Consider the following 26,396-nt stretch of genomic DNA (forward strand, 5'->3'; position numbering starts at 1 on the left):
CTTTTGTGTTACATCTGTGTGAACTCTAGATTCCTCATGAGAAAAAGACCATGTGATGTGTGTCTTTCACCACCTGGCTTATTTTGCTTAACAGTCTCTGGTTCCGTCCATTTTCCTGCAGACCGTAATCTCCTCATTTTTAATGGCTGAATAAAACTCTGATGTGTATATGTACATGTGTGTCACACTTCATCCGTTCATCTCTTACGAATACCTAGGCTGGTCCTAGATCTTGACTGTTGTGAACAGTACAGTACTAAGCACTGAGAAGCAGATATCTCTGGTATGCTTAACCAAGTCTACGGCGTTTATCTTCAGGAATGATATAGTTGAGTCAGGTGGTAACTCAATTTGTTGTTTTATGAGGAACTTTCATAGTGGTTTCTGTACCATTACATAATTGCCATAGGACTTGTATTGGGGATTTGCAGGTGGGCATAGCAACATGCTCAGCTGAACGGAGTTTGGAGGCTCCTGAAGAACTGTTGACGCAGTAGCTGAGTATATTAGCACCTTAAATTGTCAAGTTTTGACCAGTTTTAACAGTGTCCTCTAAAAATTGCAGGTAACATTAAACAGTACAATGAGAATACTATAGCCATTTCTTTAGGTTTTATACTTATGTAGGTTGGAAGTTATAGGCAGAGAGTGTATGTTTGGATGGAAGCCCTTCTGTCAGCTGTCACATCTATAAGATCATAAACCCCTTACCACACATACTCAGTGTGTGTTCTGATCAGAAATCAGCTTAGGGAATTGCTTCCTTTTCTTTCATTACTTCAGGACTAAAGATTTCTAAATTATCTCAGCGTCATAAATGTTGATATTTGTTGTTGCTGTTGTGGTTGTGGTTGTTGCTGCTGCTGCTGCTGCCTCACAGTCTTTCCTCCTGTAGCTTTCTGCTGATGGTACTTTTTGTTGCAGACAATGAAGAAGAAGATGAGGATGAAGGCTTGGGAGTGGATCTGTCTTTCATTGGCTCTCATGCTTTTGCTCGAATGGAAGGAGATATTGACAAGCAAAGAAAATTGATCCTCCAGGGACAGTTGTCCGAAGCTGCCCTGCAGAAGCAGCATCAAAGAAAGTAAGGCAGGTTTGTTCTGGTAGTTAGACAGTGCGGGTCAGGAGAAGGATCTGGTACCTGTGGATGCTCTGCTGTACACACTACGTTCCTTTCGTTTAACCTTAGCAATGGCTGGGTAGGAGGTCCTGTCTGCACTTTCTAGTCCCAGAGCCAAAAGTTGAGGTCATTTAGTGAGGGAAGCCAGTGGTCAGATGCGTTTCTGCTTTCAGAGTCCTTACCCCACTGTGGGCTCTAACTGATGTGCCTACATGTGCTCTAAACGTGGAAATTAGGAGATGGGAAAGCACTTAGAAGGTTTCTGCTTGCATTTTTCTTGTGTTAAAGTTTTCTTCAGCTCAAGAGTTTTATGTCTCCCCCACTTACCCTGAGGACCCTTACATTCAGTTTTCTCCAAGTGTTTTCTAATACTAAAGCAAATCTGAATGAATCCTTTTAAAGTCATATATGGAGAAAGATTAATAGTAAAAATGGCTACTTTTCAATTTTTTAAAGGCAAAAAGGTAAGTTGTACATGGCTATCAGTTCCTTCATAGGGCTGGTAAAAGATAGTGTCTTCTAGGCTGGGAGCGTCAGTGATTGGAGTGCATGTAGCTCACCGCCAGAACTCAGGCAAGCACAGCAGCTGATTCAGTACTGAGCAAACCCATCGTCTTACCTTTGAGTGCTGGCTTCGGCCCCTCCCATTCATTTCAGTCAGCATCTTCTCACCTTCAGTCCTGCCCATTCTCCAGGTTTCAGGTGAAAGCAAATGCCTCTCAGACCTCAGCTATTGGGTCTAGAATGCCTGCTCTGCTGCTTTCCTTTTTTCACAGCATGGCACAGCTTATCATTCTGTTTGTAAGGTGCTTCCATGGTGCCAGTCACCAGTCACACAATGAGACTTGGACTAGACAACCTCAGATGTTTTGTTTTCTTGAGAGCTTCCTGTGGCACATATCCATCACCTTCACCTCTGTTCCCCTCCCCCTGCCTCTCCCACTCTCCCTGAACTCCTTCCCAGGAAGTCTCCTCCTCTTCTTTCATGACTTCTTGTGTTGTAGCCTGCTGCGTTTATAAGGTTGCCTCCATGAGCCTGGGAGGGAGGTTACTTACTGGGTTCTGTCCAGCATGAACAGAATGGTGACAGCACTAAAGAGAATGGCTCCCTCTCCCCCAGTGGAAATTAAAATGTTCTGTCTCCTCAGTCCCAGGTCTTCCCTTTACTCTGATTTTATGTGTGTGTGTGTGTTGGGGGGGGGGGGGGGGGCCAGATTTACCACTAGAGGGAACCAGTGAACAAGTTTTCTAAAGGAAGAACCAAATGACAGGCTCAGTTCTAAACAGGATTAAGTGCATCCTCTCTTGAGTGGAGCCTAGGAGAGAGGGGAAGCATTTGGGGTGTAAATAAATAAAATAATTAATTAAGAAAAAAATAGTGGAGTGTCATCTAGCAAACATTTTTCTTTAAGTAGAGTAACTGGATTTCTTTGCCACATCATGGTGATCTGTATGCATTTTTTAAATGTTCACCACCATGGTAAAATGTTCATGGTTTATGGGTTGTTCACAGTTCTCAGATCCCAAGACTGAAAAGTTTAGAGCTGATGACTGTTGAGATTATGATAGGACAGAGCTAGAAGCCAGTGCTCTGTCATGCTTAAGATTACAGGGTGGAGTTTAGAAAGATGTACTTCTGCTTTTCCTGAAGCAGGACCATATTTCACACACTGAATCCAGTTCCTCTTATGCAGACCAGGATGGAGGGCAGCTCTCCTGTCACTGATGACTCCTGACTGTCCCCGTTACTGCCTGTGTGCCACATCACTCTCTGTGCAGTAACTCTTCCTAACACCTGAAAAAGGAGAGAAGTCCCCTAGGTCTTCTGTTGACGTGTCTACGTGTTTGGTCCACCATGAGTGATTTGGATGTAGCATAAGGTAGAAGTCGTTAGGAAGCAAACTAGCAACTTTTCGAAAATAGAGCTTTGAAAGTCTTTAGATTATTTATTAAAGTGGGGAAAAGACATTGGAAAATGGGCAAGAGATGATTTCACTAAAATATTTTGTTTCCTTTCATTAGTAGTCCTTGTTAGGCTTGATACCCAGTTTGCCTGTGATGCTAATGTCACTTCTCACAAAGGCATTATTTCATTAATTATTAATTACTCATTAAACCCTTACTAACATAGCCAGTACTGTGCCGGGATACATCTAGTGAAGCAGAGACTAGCAAGACGGAGCCTCATGCCATGTACACACAATAGTTCAGCTTCATTATAGTAAAGCAGGACACAGAAGGACATAACAGAGTGCAGGATGCAGTGTTTGCATCAGGCCTGGAAACCCTTGCATTCCCAGGTTGAACAATGGGCTTTATCTAAGTATGTTAGATATTGAACTTTTTAAAATTATTTATTTTATTGAAAATAGATTGTTCTCATACAATACATCTCGACCACAGTCCCCCACACACTCCTCCCAGCTCCCTCTTAACTCCCCCTCCCCCAGATCCACTCTTCCTCCATTTCCTCTTGAGAAAAGAGCAGGCCTCCGAGAGACAACAGCCAAACAGGACAAAACAAGATACAATAAGACAAGACAAAAGCCCTCATACTGAACAGGACAGGGCAACCCAACAGAGGCTTCTCTTGTTACATCTTTGTAGTAAGGAAAAGTAAGAATATTCTTTAATTATGTTGTTTTGAATACTTGATGTCATAGCCATGTATCTGTATAGTCCTCACTTACTGTGAGAATTATTTTCAGTCATGGCTATATACATGTTTCCTCGTTAGTGCACATCTATCAAGGGCTTAAGATTCTGCATGGTGCAGCAGCCTCTAACACTATGTTGTAATGAAGTCTGAGTTCTTTATGGTAAGAAAGAAACATTAAAAATGGGTTCCATTTGTAAAAGTAACTTCCCAATGTTTGCTATAATGATTATATCCTTTATTTATCTAGTTATAATCGATGGTTATGCCAAGCAAGATCTGAAGACCTATCTGATATTGCTTCTCTGAAAGCTTTATACCAAACAGGTGAGCTTAATGATCACTTATTCTTGCTAATTAAGGATCTGACTCATTGTTCTATGAGAGACTTAGATTTCTATGATTCTCTCTGTAAATACAGTGTTTTGTGCTGACATCAATAGGTTTTGGACATCAGGAGGATCTTAGACATACTGTATCAACCTCTAGTGTGTTCTCATAGTCTCAACAGTGCCTGTTTCACTTTTTTGTTGGGATGCTTTTTCTCTTAGGATGTTTTCTGCATTGTCAGTACAAACTTCAAACCTTATAGCGAGCACTCTCCAGTCCCCTCTTCTTCCTCTGCGTTTTGTTTCAAGCATTACCTGTTCATTTTCAGTTGAGAGCTTTGATTTCCTGGGTCACAAATAATATTATAATCAAAGAAATCTAATGATATGATTTGAGAAGCTTGTGCATCTCATTTTTTTTTTTATTGTTTGAATTACTTTATGCAGTCAAATACATAAAGTCAAATACATAAAAAGACCAGGACAAACCCTGGTCTTGTATTAGGTCCCTAGGTCCTGATTGCATCTCCTCTTTCAGGTGTAGATAACTGTGGCCGCACAGTGATGGTGGTAGTTGGAAGAAACATTCCTGTGACATTGATAGATATGGACAAGGTACGTTATAAATGTTGGTCTGCAAATTAGATGGGTATAGAAAGTAAGAAAATGATTGGTAGCTAGGGTCTGCAACACAGGTGAGAGGAATTATGGGTCTGTAGACCCGCATCCACTGAGAGTCGGTATGCATCATTTCTGGTAAGTTAAGAGTTGCTTGTTCTCTATAGGAAAATCAGACACCAGATGGCTCTGGTACTACTCCAGAAACACAGCTATTCTGTTAGGATATGATGTAACTGGCAAGCTTTTGGTTAGAAGTACTCTGCATTTTAAGTATATAGGCTTGAGAGCGTCTTTGAAAAGAAAGAAAGAAAGAAAAAAGAAAAATTAACACTTGAGTATCTACTTAAAAATCGTATACCAGAGGTACAGTTACCCAAGATAGAAAGAGAGTATCTTCTGTCATCTCTTCATATGGGGCCAGAAAACAGAAGTAGATGACCTTAAAAAAAAAAATAGTTGAAACTGTTAAGTAAAAAGAAGAAATTGTTCAACCTGACTAGTAATATGTAGAGGCAATTCAAAATGTCATTTCTCATCCTGAGAATTAGTGAGAACTTGTAAATAAGTGTTGTCAGCAGAGATGAATTGAAACTATAAAAGCTGTATTCATCGACCCAGTGATTCCATTCCTGAGACTTTCTAAGAAAATGCTCCCGAGAGGAGATGTAGCTGTAAATCCTGTAACTGCTGAGTGTGGAATCCTCACTGGAGGGACAGTTGAGCCCATGAGTTAAGCGGAGCTCCTCAGTCAGCACTCTCGGTCACAGAGCTGAGTGAGCTCAGTACATTGTTACAAAAGAAACAGGCATGAAACAGAACCAGCGGTGCATATTGGGGGGCCCAGAATGGGTGGGGGAGTGGATATGATAACACTGGGTACATGTTTGAAATTACCAAAGGTAATTCTATTAAAGGTATTCTATTAAAATGTTTATATGTATATATATTCCCCAAAACATCAATTTCATTAAAAAAAATAACTACAGAAAATAAGTTGTGACTGACCCATGTATTTTAGCCACAGTAAACATATCACACTTAAAACTGAAAAAGTACATGCAACATTATAACTTAAATTCCCAGTAGCTGGTTATGGCATACTCACAAATGGAATATTCTGGAACCCCTAAAAATATAGTTCTAAGACACTGCAGATGCATCTCAGTATAGTGCTCATGTAGCCTCACGGGCCCCGGGTTCAATCTCCAGTATGTGGGTAGGCAGAGAGGAGGGGCAATACACTGGGTAACGCCTGCTTGATGAATCCTTTCAGTTGGTGCAGCTCAGCTCCCTCTTTGCAGTTGTTAATAGCCAAACCACTGGGTCACATCAGCCCTGCTTGGGTTATAGTTCTCAGTTTGTTTTTAGCATCTCTCTTAAATTTCTTAAAATAGAATACATCCCTAACCAAACAGGGTCATATTAGATCATCCTCTTGAGTTCTAGAAGTGTTACCCAGTGTATTGCCAACCGCCCACAAAGCCCTCCACTTTGCTCATTCAGATAAGCATTGGAAGTGCTAAGAGAATGAGCTTCCGTGAGTGTGTGGAGGGAGTGGCTGGACACATCACATTGTGTGCTCTGTGGCTTGCCCTGAGTCTGTCTGATGAAGAACGTGGAGATCTTGATGGAATGCAAACAGAAACTTCAGGAATTAGAGATTTTATTAAAATTATAAGAAGTACTAAATCTTAGTTCTAAATGTTTTGACATCGTTGTCCTAGATAGGAGAAACCCGGTAGTTGATCCAAGAGCTCTTCCTGGTATCTGAAGAGTTATTTCAGAGGCCAAAGATTAATTATCCTCTTTCTTAGAGCACTACGGAAAAGGACTGTATCGCAGCCTTTGAGAGTCACTAAATGCTGGGGTTCACGTTCTGAGAGAATTTATCGTCGCCAACCTGCTCTTCCCCACTGCAACTCCAGGAAGTTGTGAATTACATTAGTTTTAGGGGAGGGCCTCCCTCTATGGAGTGAACGGCTACTGTGAAATGTTTTCTGTTCTCTCTCTTAGGCCCTCTTGTATTTTATCCATGTAATGGATCACATTGCTGTGAAGGAATATGTATTGGTGTATTTCCACACACTGACCAGCGAATACAATCACCTGGACTCTGACTTCCTGAAGAAACTCTACGATGTTGTTGACATCAAGTTAGTTATTTTTGGAAATTGTTAATGGGTTATTGCCTCTGTATTTTTAACACTAAACAATAGCAGACATTTGTAAATATCTTTGAAAGGCTATTCATGTGACAGAGATTTTTATCATAGCCATTAGAGCCTTTAATTATTGGAGGCCCTGGTTTTGCAGTAAACTAAACTCACCTGTAATATTCTCACTTTGACCATCTTGGAAGAGGTTTGGTGTCAGACCCAGTCTTCGTATATAAAATAATGGAAGCCCGGCCTTGATTGCTATGGTGTGTTAATACAATACATATTTGAGAATACTTATAAACATTATTTAACTTGATTCAATAGCCAGTGAGTCCGTTGGGAGAGATACTAATAGCAGGTTCAAGGAAAAAGATAACAGGGACGGTGACAGGGTCCGGTGCCACAAAGACTCCTCCTTTGTCAGCCTTATTAACAATGTATGGAATTTGCCTGCCTCTCATCCCCTGTCACAGGGAAAGCAGGCAAATTCCATACATTGTTAATAAGGCTGACAAAGGAGGAGTCTTTGTGGCAACGGACCCTGTCACCGTCCCTGTTATCTTTTAATGTTTTCTACACCAGAAAGTAGAAGAAGGAAAATTGGGCATTTAATTACCCAAAGTGTCAGAATTGTATATACAGAATTTAGATTTAATAGACTCCTGACTTGGAGCTAGAAAATTTTCATTAAACTATGCTTCCGTTGCTATAAGGATTTTCTCAGTGATACATTTCCTAAATAAAAAGATGATTCTACCTCTTGGTTGCTATTTTATTTGTAGCATCACAGTATCTTTATTGGTTAGATTGAAAAACCATTATACAGTTAGGGAACAAAGAAGGTAAATTACCATAAATTTCCATTGCCATCCACCCACCCCACCATTAAATCTCATCTTAATTAGCAATCCTAATGCTTTCATTAGCTAACAGACACTTATTTAGTGTGCTTTAAAGTACTTTATAATGAAGCTGTACTCCATTGTATACCTTCTCCTGCTTCTAGCTAGCCCTTCAACTGACATAGCCCTCAGCCAGAGTAATTCTCCTGCTAGTTCTCCAAAGTCCGTTACAATTGATGTCTTATGACTCAATGGTGATTATTAAACTTCTGGACAACAAAATCTTTTTTTGTTTTGTTTTGTTTTGTTTTGTTTTGTTTTTTCGAGACAGGGTTTCTCTGTGTAGCCCTGGCTGTCCTGGAACTCACTTTGTAGGCCAGGCTGGCCTCAAACTCAGAAATCCTCCTGCCTCTGCCTCCCAAGTGCTGGGATTAAAGGCATGCGCCACCACCACCCGGCCTGGACAACAAAATCTTAAGATGTACCTCACAAAGCTGCATGGGGTAGTTAGCTGAGGCCCTGGTCAGATTCTAGGCATTTTCTCTTGGTCACCAGGTTACCAGGGGTAAAGTGGAGGTGGTGCTGGTTCTGTTCTCAGAACTGTGGAGAGGACTAAGTACAAACTACAAAGCTTTCATAGACTTTCCAGACCAGGCAGTAACTTGTAACATGACTATAACTTTTACTTTCTAACTTTTACTCTAATTTTAGTGATTTCAAGGTGACTTAATTGTGTATATTTGAGGTGAGAGACTCCATCATAGGATAAATAATAGTGCATATTTTTTTTAAAGTATGATTGATTTTATTCTTCCTTGAGGTAGCTCTGTCACAGTCAGAGGCAGCACTTAGTGCTTCCTTTAAAATGGGCAGTATAAATAATGAAATGTTCACTTAATTATTTTTGACATTTTACCCCAAATTCAGTATAATAACTCCTGCTGCTTTTGAGGCATTTTTCTCAGTGTGAATATATTTATATACTCAGATAGAAGTGTTGATTGTCTGTACTAATGAGTGGTTTTCATTGTTACTTATGTAGACTCTTTGTTTGTTTTGATTAGATACAAGAGGAATTTGAAGGCCGTTTATTTCGTTCATCCAACATTCCGTTCAAAGGTACGGTGTTTGTGTTTTTACCAAGTCCTGGAGTTACATGCATTGCATGCTCAGGTTGCTGTAACTGCAGATTGGTTAGCTGTTCTCATTGGCTGTAGCTATTACCTACCTTGGTATCAAAAATACCACTAGCTACCAGAAACTTTGTTTTTTCCATATTAACAAGCCCTTGCACAATATTTTGTTACGTTATTTAAACAAAGGTGAGATACAGTGGCTATCTGCCTTTAAAACAGTCAAAGCATGTAAACTAAAGTGGTAACTTTCATTCTCATACATGTATGAAATGCATTTCGACCATCTTCAGGCCCAATCATTTTTCATCCTTCCTCTCCCATTTCCCACGGTCTCTCTTCTTCCAGGTAGCTACCTTCTACCCTAATGTCTTTTTCCCCCCTTTTATATATGGATTCTACATATAAGAGAAAGCATGTAATAGTGACTTTTCAGTCTGGCTTATTTTCTTACATCATAATCTCCATTTTCATCCATTTTTCTGTAAATGACATGATCTCATTCTTCTTTATAGCTAAAGAAAAGTCCATTGTATATGTGTAAACACACACACACATACACACACACACACTACTTTGATTGGCTTCAACAGAGACCATAAGGTAATTATCAAGTGAAAATATCTTAGTTTCAAATTATTAAAAACAAACAAAAACAACTTTAAAGTCTACTAACCTACTATACCAAAACATTTATTATTGTGTCAATTAATGCAGAAGCCTTTTTTTCAGACAGTATATTTTAATCATATTCTTTCCTCCTCCCCCACCTCCTCCCAGATTATCCCATCTGCCCAACCTTGTGCTCCTGTCTTTCTCCTTCATTCCCTCCCTCCCCCTCTCCAACATCAAAAATTAAAGCAAACAACAATCAAACAAAACAAGAAGTGCACAAAGCCATGGATGGAGTCCATTTTGTGTTTGCCAATTGCTCCCGGGCATGGGGCCTGCCCTGGAGTGCTAGGTACCCAGTGACCTCCATTTTCCCTTTCCCAGCAGGGGTGAAGTGCACACAGCTCAGTCAACAGCCAGAAGCATGTGTTGTAGGCGTGCTGTGCACATAGGCGTCCATCTGCACATACTGAGACGTACGCTCTGTGAAGCAGCCTCCTCATTGTAGTCCTCATGATGATGTTGTTCTTTCTTTTTTTATAAATGTTCCTTGTAACCTACGAAACTATTGTGCAACTCACTAATGAACTACAAACTGTACTTTAAAAAAAGAAAACTTGTTACTGTAAAATTTCAAAATTGTTTCTATTCTTAACGATTGCTACTGGCTTAAATTATCTTTCTCTCCTATTAATCAGGTCTCAACATGGTTTTTCACCACCTTTTCTGTCTCAGGATTGAAGGACAAGATCCACCACGTAGACAGCCTGCAGCAGCTCTTTTCTGCCATATCTCCTGAACAGATAGACTTCCCTCCTTTTGTCCTTGAATATGATGCCAGGGTAAGCGCCTGTTCTCCTTTGCCTGGAGTATGTAGTGTGTGGGTGTGCCACAGCAGCAGGTGTGAGCATATGGGTGTGTCACAGAGCGGCGGGTGTGAGCGTGCGAGTGTGTTACATGCTACATTCATAACAAGGAGGCTGCTTCACAGAGCTTTTGTCTCATTCCATGTAGATGCACTCCCATGTGTTCAGTGTGCTGAGACAGCATCTGGTACACAACAGCCCCTGTGAGCATCTGACTTAGGTAGCACGCTGCCGTGCAAGAGCTTTGGGATAATCAGTTAGCGTTTTTTCACACAGTTACCTTAGGAAAAGTCCTTGTCCTGGAAGGTTTTCCCCAAATCAACATTTTAGCAAAACAAACAAACAAACAAACAAACAAAAACCAACAACAACAACAAAACAAACTTTCACAGTCAGGAATTCAAAGCTGATCCTTAGTCATGGACTGTTTCTGTTACATTGAAGACTTTTCTTAAGAGTGGAGGCTTCTTAGCTATGTGAACAGCCAGACTGGCTAGTGTCCACTCAGAGCGTTGACATTAAGTCGGTAGCCTCTGCCCTGTTACAAGTTGCATTTCCTTAAGGCTTTGGTCATGTTTTCAATGTGTCTGCCATGTTAGTGGTGTTATTTACAGGTACAGATGTGTTCTGAAGCATTAATCTCATGACTTCTCTTGAACTTCATCACGGTTCTTTTCTATTGTGTGTATTCACAGCATCACCATTATAATGTGTTTTTAATTGAGACTCTTTGCCAGACATTAATCAAGCACCTTGTCTAACTGCTGCTGATTCCATAGCTTTGGGCATGGCATACTGAGCTTTAAGTATTCTCCCTTGATTATTATACAGCAGGGTGTACATTTCTCTCTAAGGTTTCTCCAACTTCAGTGATGACCTCTGTTCCCCTATGTGGAGAGCAAAGTATTTAATGTGTCCTAATAGCTAATGAAATTTCACATTTGGCTGTTGTACAGAAAGGACTTGTAGCAGCTGGATCATAGAACAAAGGTTATGCAGTATATGGGATGGGAGAAAGCTCCATCCATCTGAATTTACTTGAATATGCTGAAGTAAGAACTGACCCCCTTATTTGCCTTTGAACTACACCTGTCATGCTTGAATTAATAGCAGGAAATGTAACAGGCACAAAAGAACATTTGATACCCAGAACTTGAATGACATTTCAAAACTACTATCTAAATGTATCATTTTTCTCTACAAATACAGAAAGATTACTCCACCAGACTCACTTTCTTTTGCCTTTGTGTTTTAGCATTCTGTTGTTTTGAATATCAAAAAGGAGACATTGACAGGATCATAGAAAAGGAAGCATAACTTTTAAACTCACCATTGACTCATTAAACTGTCTCTCTCTACCTATGCTAGTTCCCTAGAATGAAGATACTGTACCCTCTGTCTATGAAGACAGAAGTCAGGAATAAAAGTGAAGAGTTGGGGTAGGAGAAGACAGTGTTCAGGGACAGGCAGAGAGCATATCATGACATACTTCCACTGTGCATGCAGCGCTGTACACGGAAGTCAGTGGGGAGTGTTCTGCAAGAGAGAGCTGCCATTACATCTAGTGCAGGGACTGGTGTGGAGAGAGCAGAGATCGTTATGAAGAGAGAAGCAAGTCTACAGGAAGGATTCAGCCTCAGCTGAGACCAGAGAACAGCCATGTTGCTGAGAGTGGCTAGGGTCTGAAGATAGGAGCTGTGATATTTGGAGACTAAGTAGCTGTGGGAGATGAAGCAGATAGCAAGTACGTTTAGTGGCTGGTGTTTCCATTACCCCAGAGAAGCAATTTGAGGGAAAGTCTTGAAGAACTTGGGAAAGGTTCAGGTAGTATGTTTGTGTCACAGTAATTTATGGGATGTATAACTGAGGTACCAGGAGGTGGTTGAATACTGATTTATAAGGAAAATGATACAGTAGTCCAAAGGTGGCATAGTTTATTGTGTTTAGTTGTATCTTATACTTGATAGCACAAGATAGGTCCCTTATTTGGTAAAGGACTGAATTGGTGTTGATAGGTATCACATTTCAGTGGAATTGAAAAGCAATTTCTAAGACTTGTCATTTGGAAAGACAATGGCTTCTTTGAAAAGTAGGTGAAAGGTGATTTTTATCTGGATGAAAATAATACGGAGGCAACCTCCAGAGAAGAGCAAGTCAGCACTAACAAATAAAATTCGAGTGTGCCATCTGACTGCTGAGACTCATTCAATTACTATGATTGTTGCCAGAAATAGAGAAGCGAGGCGATGGCTCAGTGGTCTCCTGTCGAGTGTGAAGTGAACGTAGGAAGCTCTGTTTCATGCCATTGCATATCAGACATGTCCCTCTTAGTTTGCCACAAAAAATCGTTGCAGAGATGAAAAACTTTGGAAGAGAGCATAGGAGAGTGACGAGAGCCCTTGCAGCCGTGAAGGATTTCCTCTGGTGTTCAGAACAGATTTCTCTTTGGACATATGTTTCTCAGGACATCATTCATTTCTGCATGTTAAAAATGCAGAACTGAACAGGTTATGATAGACATGCTAAAATGCAAAATGTGTATTTCCCCCTAAGTTTGAGAAATGTAGCTAATTCTGAGATTTGTTTCTATTTCTTTCTTCCCCAATACCTGGTCACATTTGTTTATTATCAGAAAGTCTCCTTGGGTGACCTTTTGAGTTCCTGGTTATGACACCAGGGTCCACTCCTGCTCAGAAGAGCAGCTAAGCTTCTGCTCATTCTAGCTATGATGACATTAAATTGCCCACTAGGCTAACTGCCAGGTCTGGTCAGTGTCCCCTGTAACTGTGAGGTAAATGCCATGGAGCAGACGACGTCCTGCTCTCCCTCCTCACCCCGGCCGGTGTCATATGTTAATGGTGAGCATTTTCTGTTTGTGGTTCACTGAAAAACAAGTTCTTTGCCAAAGCAATACTTTTCCTAAAAATGGGATTCCAGTCTTACATCTCATAAATCTAATCTAGGATCCTCCTATCATAAAGTTAACTGCCTTGTTTTTATCACAATTACCCAAAGTGAGGGCCAAAGAATCTCTCCGTACACTAGTTTTGTTGCTTTCTACATTTGACATTAAGTTTCTGGCATTTAATTCTCCATCTTGACGTGGAGCTAAATGGCCTGAGAACTGTCACTGTTACAAGTCTTGCCGCTCGGGTGTGACATGAAGATGCCTGATGCCAAACAGTGACAGCTACTAAATTCTTGAGAAACCATCTTTATTGTTCCATAACTAAACTAAGATTCAGCAATGGGAACGTAACACCATCTAACAAGAGTCCAGTGTCAAGATAGATCAGCCAGTGACTTGTGAGGTACTTTTAGTTGAACTATATAATCTTTGTGCCCTTTATTTTCCCTGTTAGTAAGATGAGAATGTGACCTGTTTCCTGGTGTCATGTGAGAATGTACAGGGACAGTGAAGACAAGGAGCCTGTAACTAGTCCAGCACCTGGAGTGTTCAATAGGTGACATTGTTATTAAAGCACATTGCCATTCTTGCAGCTTCTACTTCACACCAGCTCTGACACACTGGAGTGGAACAGGTGACTAAGGTCTGCCCACGCTGCGTACACACTAGTCATGCACTTTTCCATTTATTAAAAGCCACTTTCTTAGCACACCCTGTTAGTTCGTGTTGTTACTTAATGTTCTCGTATTTTTTTCTCTACACAGGAAAATGGGCCTTATTTTGCATCTTATCCTCCATCACCAGATTTGTGACCTTCCGCCTTCCCAGTGCTTCTTGGTCACAGGATTCCATTTCACCACCACTCACCACCTATTGAAGTGATGTTCATTTTTGCTGTACAGATCCAGAGAGCTTTTGTCCCCACCTCTCTGGTATTTTTGTATTGACTATATATTTTCTGGACATAAACAATCTAAAACTGGTAGGCCATTCTGAACTGCATACATTTTAAATTTGTATATTTGTATCAAATGGAAATGCTCATTTTTAGAGCATTAGTAGAAACTGGGGATCAATTTTTGAGTGTCTTCAGTTTCCTGGAGGATGCTGGACTCTGTCACACAGGCCACCAACGTTGCTCACATCATCTCTTACAGTGCACGTTTCCGGACTCTGTTACAAGGCCACCAACATTGTTCATAGCATCTCTTAAACAGTGCACGCTCTCTTTGTGTATTTAAGTGTTTCTCAAAATATATAGAACCAGTGTATGCTGAACGCATGCATTGTTCCCTCATGTCCTAGCTTTAATACCATTTACATTCTATACAGACCATCTGATTATAATATAGAATTGCCCATGACCAAGAATATTGAAATGTGTCTGATCAAAACTGTAAAAACCTTCAACAAAACATAGAACTCACAAATTGTTGGCACAAGGTAAGGCTGAGCTGTAAGTGCTTCTTGGATTACCTGCTTTGTTCAGATCAACACTGTTCTGATCTCAGAGTGTGGAGAACATGAAGACTGTATCTTCAACTCTTTCCTATAATCATGTGACTGGTCTCTTTATCAAAAGAATGTTTGTGCTACCAGCACTCCTAAGTAAAGAGAATTCCCAGGACTACATCCCTGACCACATTGCTGTCTTCTCAAAGTCATAAATGATTACATTGCTTCATTATCGCTTGAGTCGCATACATCAGTATGGTGGGAGTACGTAACAGTGCACTAATCCAAGTACCAGAAAATTCACTTTTCAGAAAACATTTGCCATTCAGGCTCTGGGTGTGCCTTAGTAAGTAAAATTTAGAACTACACAATCTACCTCAGAGGTAACAGAAAGATGGCATTTAGAAAGAACTTGGCTGTTCCAGGATCGAGAAGATTGAGGGAGGTGGGGTGCGGTGGAGTGTCTTCATTTAGTTCTCAGCGGGTTAATGGGAGTAAATATATGTAAAGAAATTCTCTAAGGTGCTCTATGGTCTTTGGCACCATTTGAGTAACTGAGTGGTGTTTGGGATTGGGTCACACACACACAAAAAAAATCCCACCCAGACTCTCTGACCGTTTCCTGCTTTGTGCAGATTTTCTTTTGGCTCTCCTACAATACTGCCATTTAACAAGGGACATCTGTTACCCATTTTAAAGACTTCTTCTTGAATTAAGGTCAAAGCATTATTGTTTCCATGTGGGTGTCTTTATAGTCTTTTTTGGTGCCCACACCCACCCACCTCCACCCCTTCTCTGTATCATGCACGTTTGCATTTCAGAGCATAGAAAGTAAGGACTGAAAGAGATAGTAAAGCAGAGACCCAGTCCGCCACCTAAGCACTCTTCAGGAGACGGAAAGAAGCATGCTTCTCTTCTTCTTTAAGAGGGAGCCCTCCCAGTGATCACTTTATATTGCTTCATATAAACAAGAAGTGTTTCATACTTCTTGGATAGGTGTCCTTGTTAGATATCAAAGCCAATGCTGGTTCTGTCTACCTACGTGGTAAGGACTTCCTGGTATGTTCTAGGTCATCAAGGCAGCCAGTCAGATGTCAAGTGTAAACTTACTTTCATTCCTCCTTTGACCCTCTCCTCCTTACAATATCTGGTATTTGAAATTCCTCCCATACTGCAGTTATTGTGTCATTTGATCGGAGGCATTGCTCACCAGAGCAGCTACAGCAGTGCACCTGTTCTGCTGATGCTGGACGTAGCTCCCGAGAACTGACATCCAGCCTAAACCATTGCCACCCTGGATAATAGAAACTGTAAGCTACCTTATATGAACAATGTCTGCATTTTTTTCAGACAAGCTCACACTCAGGCTGGCTCCAGACTTGTGACCCTCTGTCTCAACCTCTAGAGTACTAGGATTATAATTATATGCTACCATATGCAGATCTATGCAAGTTGCAATTTATTGTATGCAATATTTTTGAAAGAATGTTCTTTTTTCATACCAGTAAGAATCTCTATTTGCTGACGTTCTAGCCTAATTGACACAATTGGAGTGTAAAGGTGACGAAAGACTGTACATAGCAACTGTTAGTGTAAGGGTGACTAAAGAAAAGTAAGGGTCAGTGTGGGGCTGTCCATGCTTTCATAACTGTCTAACATGCCAAGGGTTGCTTCTTGGATGGAAGAGAGCGTGGCCTTAGTATTGAAATAAGTAATTTGTCATGCAAGTGTGTTCTGTCAAAGGTTTGGATACCCTGGAGAGCACAAGAGGTTTTCAAGAATGCATCAGAAAATGATGGAGTGACTGGGTGGCGATCCCTAAGACCTGGTGTTAAACCAGAGCATCAACAAGCCTTTAGTCCAATTAAACTTTGGTCATGCCACAAACACTAGCTAAATTGCTGAAGGCACAACCTAGAATTTACCAGCTTATTAACTAACATAGGCAAGCAGGATAGAACTAGTAATGGAAGTACTTTTGCTTCAGCACATCCTTGGGTTTTCCTGACTCACACATATCTAAGATTCTGGATCATAAAATGACCTCTTGAGGGAAGTTGAGTGTACTAGATTGCTACGGGCAAGTGGTTCATTGTTTACTGTATCTCTCTGGTAACATTGTGTGCGGATCCATTATATCTACTTTTTCAAAGGAATCCATTTGTAGTATTTTAAGAACAATCAGGATTTTTATTTTTTATATCTAGAAAGCCCCAAGATCAAAGGAACATACATAAGGAAAATGAATATAGGTGTTTGTTTGTTTGTTTGTTTTATTAACGTTCTGAAAGTCTTAAAGGGATAAAGTATCTTTCCAAAGAAGGGTAAGTATAAACACTAGCAAAAGAAAATAGAAGTCTGTATGTGTCTTCCTGGGTTTTTGTTTGTTTTTATTGAACAATAGAACTGTAGGACTGGGGTTATAACTCAATGGTAGAGCATCACGTAACACACACAAGAGCCTGGATTCTACCCCCAGCACCACAAAAATAAATAAATATTGAGAAATTAATGATTTTATTTTTTCTTTGTAACAGTTATCGGGAAAGTGATAAGATGTAGTGTTCAACACAAGTTAAAATCATTCTTTATGTGTGTATGTGTAGTTTCAATTGGTTGGCATATAAGTAGAAATTAGAATTTCAAGAGTTGGATAAAGAAAAATTCTGGCTGTGGAACCCCTGCATTGTAGTATCAAAGACCAAAAGTGCTACAAGGTAGCCTGTAGATGACTCTGATTGGGCATAAGGGACTTTCCAGTTAGAGTTTCTACTCCCACCACCCCACCTCTGGTACTAGATATTGAGCCTCACATGCTGGCCAGGCACTGCACCACCGAACCATACTGCCAGTCTTAGTGTTCTCATAGTCATCATAAGCAACATAGGAAAATGTTTCACTGTACCGTCTCTAATGCAGCCTCCCAGCTTACAGTTAGTTCTGGGTTTGTAATTGCATGAAACCCTAAACCTGGAGGTTCAGTGTGGAAGTCTAGAAAACCCCAAGATCAAAACAACATACACTTTGGCTCCGGGAAAGATGCCCTTTTACTATGTCTTCATAGAGGCAAGGGAGATCATCACCCACTCTCATTGTCCTAACCTGCCCAAGTCTCACCACCACATCTGAGATTACAGTTCTAACATATGAATTGGAGTGAGGTGCATATGTATGTATGATCTAGGTCATGTTATTGTAGATGATCTGCTTTTATATTCTTTGACAATGGCTTGTGTGCTTCATATGTAAAGACAAAGAGCAATAAGAGTGTTGAAGCTTTAATTTACCATAAACAAGTGGTATCATGGTCATTGTGGATATCAGTGGCTCTCATAAATATCAGTTAACTTTTGTTCTCCATTTCTAAGAGTAGCTGCTGGATCCAAGAAGAAAAGAATATTCTCTTCATGACTTAGACTAATAAATCATAACTGTTGGATATGGTCAATACTGGCTCAAACAGTAAAGATAACCTTCACATCACAAGACTTTTATAATACGTTTTTGCTAACAGTGTACAGTAATTTCAACTGAGCCAGGACTTGTTTACACCGGATCACTTTTGCTAAAACATTCAAGAGCTTACCATATGTAAATGATTTAAATTGCTGTTGGTCAAAGGATGCTTAAAGCCATTTTGACAGGATCTTAAGACTTGTTTGTTGAGAATGCTACTGTGGACACTCTGGTCTTTTTAAATGTTTTCGCCCTTTCTGTGGCATAGTTGGATCCCCTTCAGATAGGATCTCCATCTTTACAAATAGGGCCTGTGAGGGCCACTAGTGCAAATTACTGTCTTTATATTGAATCAATGAAAGAACTTTGTTATTTTTTATTATCATTATCATCATTATTACTATTATGTTCTTCTTTACTGTAGCTTTTATTGCATTTTTGCTTTGATAGTTTCACACATGTATTAAAGTGCATTCTGGTTACTGTAGCCCACCCCTCCAATTGAGCCCACTTCTTCCAATCACTCTCCCACCATCAGCCCCACTCCTCCTAACAGTTCACTTTCAAGCATTCTCTCTCTCTCTCTCTCTCTCTCTCTCTCTCTCTCTCTCTCTCTCTCTCTCTCTCTCTCTCTCTCCACGCTTCACTGGGGTCATCTTTGTGACCATGGGTTTGGAACCATTTACTATAGCCTGGTGGGCTCCTTGGTGAGTATAGAACATAAGACAATGACTGCCCTTCCCCCAGCATCTTAGCTCCTTGGTTTTCCCTTTTTATATTTACTATGCTATCTAAATTATATACATAAACATAAAATTAGTTACATATCTTATGCACAGATAAAGTCAAAACAAGTTCACAGATTTGCCGGAGATCTAGATACTAGTGAAGTTTTAAATAATGTTAGGAAATACAGTAGGTAAGTTGTTTTGTCACTGGTCATGTGACTGTGAACTCAGCACAGCAAGTCACCCTGCATGTGCTGCCATAGGCGGCATGCAATTTCGTCTCCATCTCCAGATGCATCCTTCCCTTTTATATCAACCTGCTTTATATAATTGAACACAGAATGATAAAATTTTTTATCTTAAATTTTTTTCTCACACATTTATTATAAAATTAATGATGGGCTGGAGAGACAACTCAGCAGTTAAGAGCGCTGACTGCTCTTCCAGAGGTCCTGAGTTCAGTTCTCAGCAACCACATGGTAGCTCACAACCACCTGTAATAGGGATCCAATGCCCTTTTCTGGTGTGTCTGAAGACAGCGACAGTGTACTCACATACATGGAATAAATAAAATCTTAAAAAAATATTAATGATGTTTTTATAGACAAGTGAGTGAAGGATTGTGTGATGTATTTATATTTAGACAAAAAATTATTTAAAGGTACTCATGCCTGGCCATGGCACACTAAGGAGATATTAGGAGCAGATCATTCATTCTGTACATTATTGCTTAGCAGCTGTCTGATTCTTCTCCTGTCTCTGATAAATGCTCTGACAAAAGCAACTTAAAGGAGAAAGGGCTTTTGTAGCTCACAGTTCAGGCTGCAATCTGTCACAGCAAGGAAGCAGAGCAGCAGAGCCTGAAGCATTGGGTTGCATCTCCATGTTCAGGAAACAAAGATGAATACATGCATGCTGGTGTTCAGCTGGCTTTCTAATGTTTTTATAGATAAGGCTTTTATTGAGATTATTAAATTTAATATGCAAGGTTTTGTAAAATGATCTTTAATCCTTTTCTACAGTCCAGTCATTATCTCTCTTCCAGTCTGCCCTCCAACAGTTCCTCATCCCATTCCTTCTCCCCCGTCTCTAGGAGGATGTCCCCACCCACCCCCACCCCACCAAGCCTCCCCACTCCCTGAGGCCTCAAAAGGGTTAGGTACATCTACTCTCACTGAGGCCAGACCAGGCAGTCCTCTGCTGTATATGTCAGGGGCCTTAGACCAGCTAGTGTATGCTACCTGGTTGGTGGCTCAGTGTCTGAGAGAGCTCAGGGGTCCAGGTTAGTTGAGACCGCTGGTCTTCAAACAGGATTGCCTTCCTCCACATCTTCTAGCCTTTCCCTAATTCAACCACAGAGGTTCCAGCTTCTGTCCATTGGTTGGGTGTAAGTATCTGCATCTGTATCAGTTGTTTGTTGGGCCTCTCAAAGGGCATGCTAGCAGCCATGGTAGGCTCCTGTCTGTAAGCAAATCATAGCATCAGTAATAGTATCAGGCCTTGGGGCCTTCACTTGAGCTGGATCCCAATTTGGGCCTGTCACTGGACCTCCTTTCCCTCAGTCTTTTCTCCATTTTTCTCCCTGCAGTTCTTTGAGACAGGAACAATTCTGGGTCAGAATTTTTGACTGTGGGATGGCAACCCCATTTCTCCACTTGATGCTCTGTCTTTCTACTAGAGGTGGACTCTACAAGTTCCCTCTCCTCACTGTTGGGCATTTCATGTAAGGACCCTCCCTTTGAGTCCTGAGAGTCTCTCATCCCCAGGTCTCTGGTACATTCTAGAGGGTCTCCCCACCTACTACCTCTTGAGGTTACCTCTTTTCATTCTTTTTACTAGCCATTAGGGCTTCACTCCTGTCCCTGACCCCAATACCTGATCATATTTCCCTGTCCCTCCCCCCACCCAGTTTTCTCCCTCCCTCTGCCTCCCATGATTGCTTTCTTCTTCCTCCCAAGTGGGATTGAAGCATCCTCACTTGGGCCCTTCGACTTGTTAACTTCTTGAGTTCTATGGATTGTATCCTGGGCATTCTGTATTTTTTTTTTTTTTTTTTTTGGCAGATATCCACTTATTAGTGAGTACATACCATGCACATCCTTTTGGGTCTGAGTTACCTTACTAATGATGATATTTTCTAGTTCCATCTACTTGCCTGCAAAACTCATGGTGTCATTCTTAATAGCTGAATAAAATTCCATTGTGTAAATGAACCACATTTTCTGTATCCATTCTTCCATTGTGGGACACCTGGGTTGTTTCCAGCTTCTGGCTATCACAGATAAGGCCTATGAACATAGTGGAGCACGTGGCCCTGTGGTATTGGAGGGGGGGCATCTTTTGAGTGTATGCCCCAGACTGGTATAGCTGGGTCTTCAGGTGGATCTATTTCCAATTTTCTGAGGAACCTCCAGATTGATTTCCAGAGTGGTTGTACCAGTTTGCAATCCCAACAGCAATGGAGGAGTGTTCTTCCTTCTCCACATCCTCACCACCATGTGTTGTCACCTGAGGTTTTGATCTTAGCTGTTCTGATTGGTGTAAGGTGGAATCTCAGGGTCATTTTGATTTGCACTTCCCTGATGACTAAGGACTTTGAATATTTCTTTAAGTGCTTCTCACCCATTCGAGATTCCTCTGTTGTGAATTCTCTGTTTAGTTCTATACCCCATTTTTTAATTGGTTTTTTTTGGAGGTTAGCTTCTTGAGTTCTTTGTATATTTTGGATATTAGCTCTCTATCAGATATGGAGTTAGTGAAGATCGTTCTCCCTATCCATAGGTTGCCGATTTGTCCTGTTGACTATGTCCTTTGCCTTACATAAGCTTTCCAGTTTCATGAGATCCCTTTTATCTATTCTTTATCTTAGAGCCTGAGCCATTGGAGTTCTGTTTAGGAAATTCCCCCACCCCCACTACCATGCCAATGAGTTCACTGCTTTTTCCTACTTTCTCTTCTATTAGATCCAGTGTATTTGGTTTTATGTTAGGGTCCTTGATCCACTTGGACTTGAGCTTTGTGCAAAGTGACAAATATGGGTCTATTTTCATTTTTCTACATACTGACTGCCAGTTAAACCAACACCATACATTGAAGGCACTTTTTTCCATTGTATTTTAATAGAAATTTTTATAAATAATTTTATAAAATTGTAAATTTTATAGAAATTTATAGCCCAGAATTTCCTACTGCCACCCCCAGGGATGGTCCTGCTCACACCTGAGATGGGTCTTTTCACATCAGTTCACATGTCACAGTCATGTTCAGAGGGGTCTGCTGTCAAGTTGACAACCTGGACCATCACAGTACTAGTAGGAGAGTCTCCCCAGACCATCCTACCTTCAGTAGAAGAACTCTCCTTCAGCATCCCTCTCCTCATACTCCATGCCATTCTGTGAACTAGAATGTGCACCTGTGCCAGGCCTAAAACATCGATTTCTTTAATTCTCCTTTAGTTTCTTGTAATCCTTACTCTCTTGATCTTCAAAAACAATCTGTAAGAATTTGGAGAAATGTCCATACTTTTGCTTTCTTCTATAATTGTTTAATAGGAGAAAATACCAAGAAATCTTTGTTAGCAGAGATAGTGTGTGTCAAATTCAGATTCTTTCCTCCTTGCTAAAGCTTGTTTGCACAAATATTAAAGTAGTGGAGACACAGGAAATGGAAAGCAGCCACTCGATCTTCTAAAAATTCAGGTTATTTTTTATTTATAATTCATGCTACTACTAGGGTAGCATAATTTCCATTTATGCTACCCTAGTAGTAGCAAGATAGTAATAATTTATGTTGTAGAAAGTATTTTATTCCTTTTTCAGTCCAGTCTCCTGACCCCTGCACCCTATCATGTGGGTCTTCTAAGCTCAGTGGCTATATGCTGCTGTCTGTTGGAGTTATCAAAGTAGAGTATATGTTTTCTGTGACACTTCCTCACCACCTCATCCTCTATCATAGCACAGGGAAATTGGCTGTCATTACATTTATAGATAAGGCCCAGTTCCTGACTCTACATTTTAGCAGTCTGTTGCTTGATTTGAGTTGTCAGAGCTACTTCAGCTGAGTCATATTTTTTTCTCTACTGATTACAACTAAATTTATCCTCTGTGTGTGTGTATACATGCATGCATACAGTCATGCATGTATCTGTGCTTGTATTCTGTATATATAAATGTAAGGGTTTCTAATCTTTTGGTCCTTAACTATCCAGTCTTATTCTTTTCAAATATGTCTTCTAATTTAGATGTGTCTGAGTGTGTACATTTTGAGATGCTTATTATAAATTATTGAGGGTTTTTGAAATCATTAGCAGAGAGGTTATCCCTAAGTCTGATTTCTATTGGTGAATAGGCATTAAACCATACTGTGAAAGAGCCATTATTTTTCTCCTGAGAATCTCTGAATCTCTGAATCTGAGAATCTCTGAACTACAGAAAGACATGATACTACAGATACTACAGATCTGATACTACAGATGAAGACATGGAATCCCAGGCGGTTGGAACTAAAGCCAGAACATATAGACTGTAAGAAGCTTCAGAGTGGCTGCCACCTATAGATTGGGCCTCTTAGTGGATAAAAAGGTTTACACAACTCTTTTAACTCTGGTGTTGCCTCTTAGATCGCATAGTAAAGGCTTTTAAAATGTAGTCTTCATTTTTTAGGTTGTAACTGCTTGGCCAGGTTCCCAGTAGGCCACAGAGATCAGGAACTAACAGCAAAGGTTAGTACTCTCAGGAACTTGGGGCATATTTTGAGGTGGGCATTCATGTTGATGTACATTTAAAATGACCTCTTAAGGCTTGAGGAATGCCTCGGTGCACATTGGCAACCAAATTAAACATAGATAATGGTGATTTGAATGGAATGAGTGCCCCCTAGAAGACTGATTTTTCTTATAAGAGTAAGGCTTGGGCTGCCAGATTCAGTGCCGGCAGCATGCCTGGAGAGGCGCGGTAAAAAAAAGTTACACAGGCTTTTGGTGGAGAGACTAAGTTATCGTGAGCCCATGTTTAGCCCAGAACTTCTCAAATTGTTTCCAACAAAGCAAACAGTATATAGAGACCCTATTCAAATGGTCACTAGTGATGTCTACACTAGCAACATAACAGTAGCTATTATGATAAACTGAAAATGGCTGAGGGCTAAACACCATAGAAAAGCATCTCTCAGACAACTTCTAAAACATGTTCCTGATGGTCAGTCTTCTCTAAATCCTGGTCCATAGGCAAGTTCCTACAGCTCTGAGGATCCATCTTCCAGTGAGGTGTCTAAAGGATCCATGCCCCTCTGGCTGACGCTGGCAGTTGGGAAAGAGCCAGAAGATCTGTCCTATAAAGATTTTATGTGCCAGACCCAGAAATTACACACACCGCTTCCATTCATCCGTGTTCCATTGTGTGGGACTTGCCAGCTTGGCTTCGCTGAACAGCAAGACTGGGAGGCTGTGAAGAGGGAGAGTGCGGTGCCAGGCTTCCTGTAGCAATGCAGACAGTGCTAGAGACCAGCAGGACACAAAGGACACATTTCAGCCAAGTAGAAATAAAAAAACAATAAAGGAAAGGTCCCACTAGAGAGGGTCCTTAGAAAAATGACAGGATCATAGTGTAGCCTAGAACAAAGTGCTGAGGTAGGCCTGCACCACTGAAGTTTCTAGAAGCCACAATCATTGTCACAAAGTGTACATAAACCCCAAAGCAAACAGAATGGAGCCATCCAGAAGGCCTTCCCTGAATCTTGAGTTACAATACATTGACTTACTAGGAATTACTTACAGACTCTGGGACCCCACCCCAGAGCTAACAATTGCCTGTATTTTTCCAAGGCCCCCAGATGATTTGTGTTCTTACCAAAGTTTAAAGGTCATTGTCATCCTGGCTCTGGCACTTATGAGCTCTGTGATATGAGATTGATTTATATCAATCTCATGTCTGTACTTGCTCAGTAAGGTGGGAGTAAGGCAGCCCTGTTGCAGGATGGAGGGGTGTCTCTAGAGATGATGCATCCAAATGATAGATCAACCTGACACCTAAGCACTGGTTTTTGCCACAGGCCAAGTACTTTGAAAAGTAACAGTCAAGAGAGGCAACCTTTTGAACTGTAGTGATTTGAGCTCATCCTCTTTCAACACACACACTAAAGTTCTCTGAAGATGGGTAAGCACGGGAACAATAAAATTTTCCAGTGTCAGCAAACACTGTATATCCTAATAATCCCTGGCAAAGCAGCACCTTTACATTAAAGGTTATAGAGTTGGAAGTATACATGAAAACAAGCTAAGTTGGTTAACTCTAAGGGCTGCCAACTACCTAAGGAGCTTCAGTCATTCGAGCAATGACAGGTCAACAGACAAAGGTGAAAGAGTACCTTCAGAGATGTGTTGGGGGCCGACTTTTAGCAGAAAGCGGCTATCAGCTTTGCAGCCATCTTGAGCCATATACCCTGACATGAGACTTGGATTACAATAGCCTACAACAGCTGAGAACACTCCGATAATCTTGGTTTAGATACCTTGAGATTAAAGGTGTGTGAGATTAAAGGTGTGTAATTTAAGAGTATGATTTAGAAGTATAGAGATCAGAGTTAGAGACAAGACCTAAGGGCATGATTAAAGGTGTAACTTAGAGGCATGGCTTAGAAGTAAGACATATAAAATGCAGAGGCAGACAGTAGGATTCAGACATTAGGGAGACACAGCAGAGAGAAGACATTAGGGAGACGAGAGAGAGAGATTCATACACATCAGACATTAGGTAGAATCTACCATCACCCTCGCTCTTGCTGAAGCCCGACCTGCAGACCGGAGCGGCAGCTTGGGACGGGATACAGTGGCCGCCCAAACGTGGGTCGGCCCAGGCCTCAACATTTTGCCTGGGCTGCGATGTTTTTTGGCCACCCCAACGTGGGACTAGTGCGGTCCCCAACATTATTTTGGCGCCCAACGTGGGGCTAGTGTGGTCCCCAACAGAGATGTAGTATGTTAGTGCAACCAGACAGCAGCCTGTTTGCCACCCTACAGATTGCTTTATTGTAACTGTCCTTGTTTGCTCTGATATGATCATTTTAAGATGAATTTTTGTTCTGCTTGAGGCATTAGAAAGTTCAATCAGATCTTGGGGTTCTGAAACATTCTCTTACATCCTATGTAAGGAGTATCAGAGTTGTCAGAGGTGGGGCTGAATCCCCTGCCAGAAGCTTTGGTGAGTCTTCAATAGAAGTTTCTAGTCTTGCTTTAGTAGACCTTTACCTCTTAAAATGACCGTTTAATTAAGTGTGATCACTGTTATGGGCCGTGCCCTTTAGAGTCATCAAATTTTTTAAAACTGTAAAAGAAATTCAAAGACCTCAATTGTTAGAGCCTTCACTGAAAGAGTCAACTCTGAGCCATGCACACTTTATTTCAACTGGGAATAAGACATTAGCTGGAATCATGAATTGGTGGAAAGTACAGATAATGAGGGAACTCTGACTTGTACCCATCTAAGACAAAATTGCATATCCACTGCACACACAGA

The 26,396-nt window shown here is 40.8% G+C and overlaps 1 protein-coding gene across 2 annotated transcripts in view; it reads left to right on the plus strand.

The window, feature by feature from the left end:
* Gdap2 (ganglioside induced differentiation associated protein 2) overlaps positions 1–14,933 on the plus strand; it is a 39,672-nt gene extending 24,739 nt beyond the window's left edge. Inside the window, exons 8-14 of one of the 2 annotated variants that reach the window (XM_034500929.1) lie at positions 925–1,084; positions 4,027–4,103; positions 4,644–4,720; positions 6,740–6,879; positions 8,792–8,846; positions 10,171–10,314; positions 14,011–14,933. In XM_034500929.1, coding sequence (XP_034356820.1) covers positions 925–1,084; positions 4,027–4,103; positions 4,644–4,720; positions 6,740–6,879; positions 8,792–8,846; positions 10,171–10,314; positions 14,011–14,058 — 701 coding nt within the window. In that variant the 3' untranslated portion in view covers positions 14,059–14,933. Of the gene's footprint in view, positions 1–924; positions 1,085–4,026; positions 4,104–4,643; positions 4,721–6,739; positions 6,880–8,791; positions 8,847–10,170; positions 10,315–14,010 lie in introns of those variants that run through there. The other variant, XM_034500931.2, reaches the window with a different exon arrangement.
* The last annotated feature ends 11,463 nt before the right edge of the window (positions 14,934–26,396 follow it).

The sequence above is a fragment of the Arvicanthis niloticus genome, chromosome 4 (genome assembly GCF_011762505.2).
Source record: "Arvicanthis niloticus isolate mArvNil1 chromosome 4, mArvNil1.pat.X, whole genome shotgun sequence".
Classification (NCBI taxonomy): domain Eukaryota; kingdom Metazoa; phylum Chordata; class Mammalia; order Rodentia; family Muridae; genus Arvicanthis; species Arvicanthis niloticus.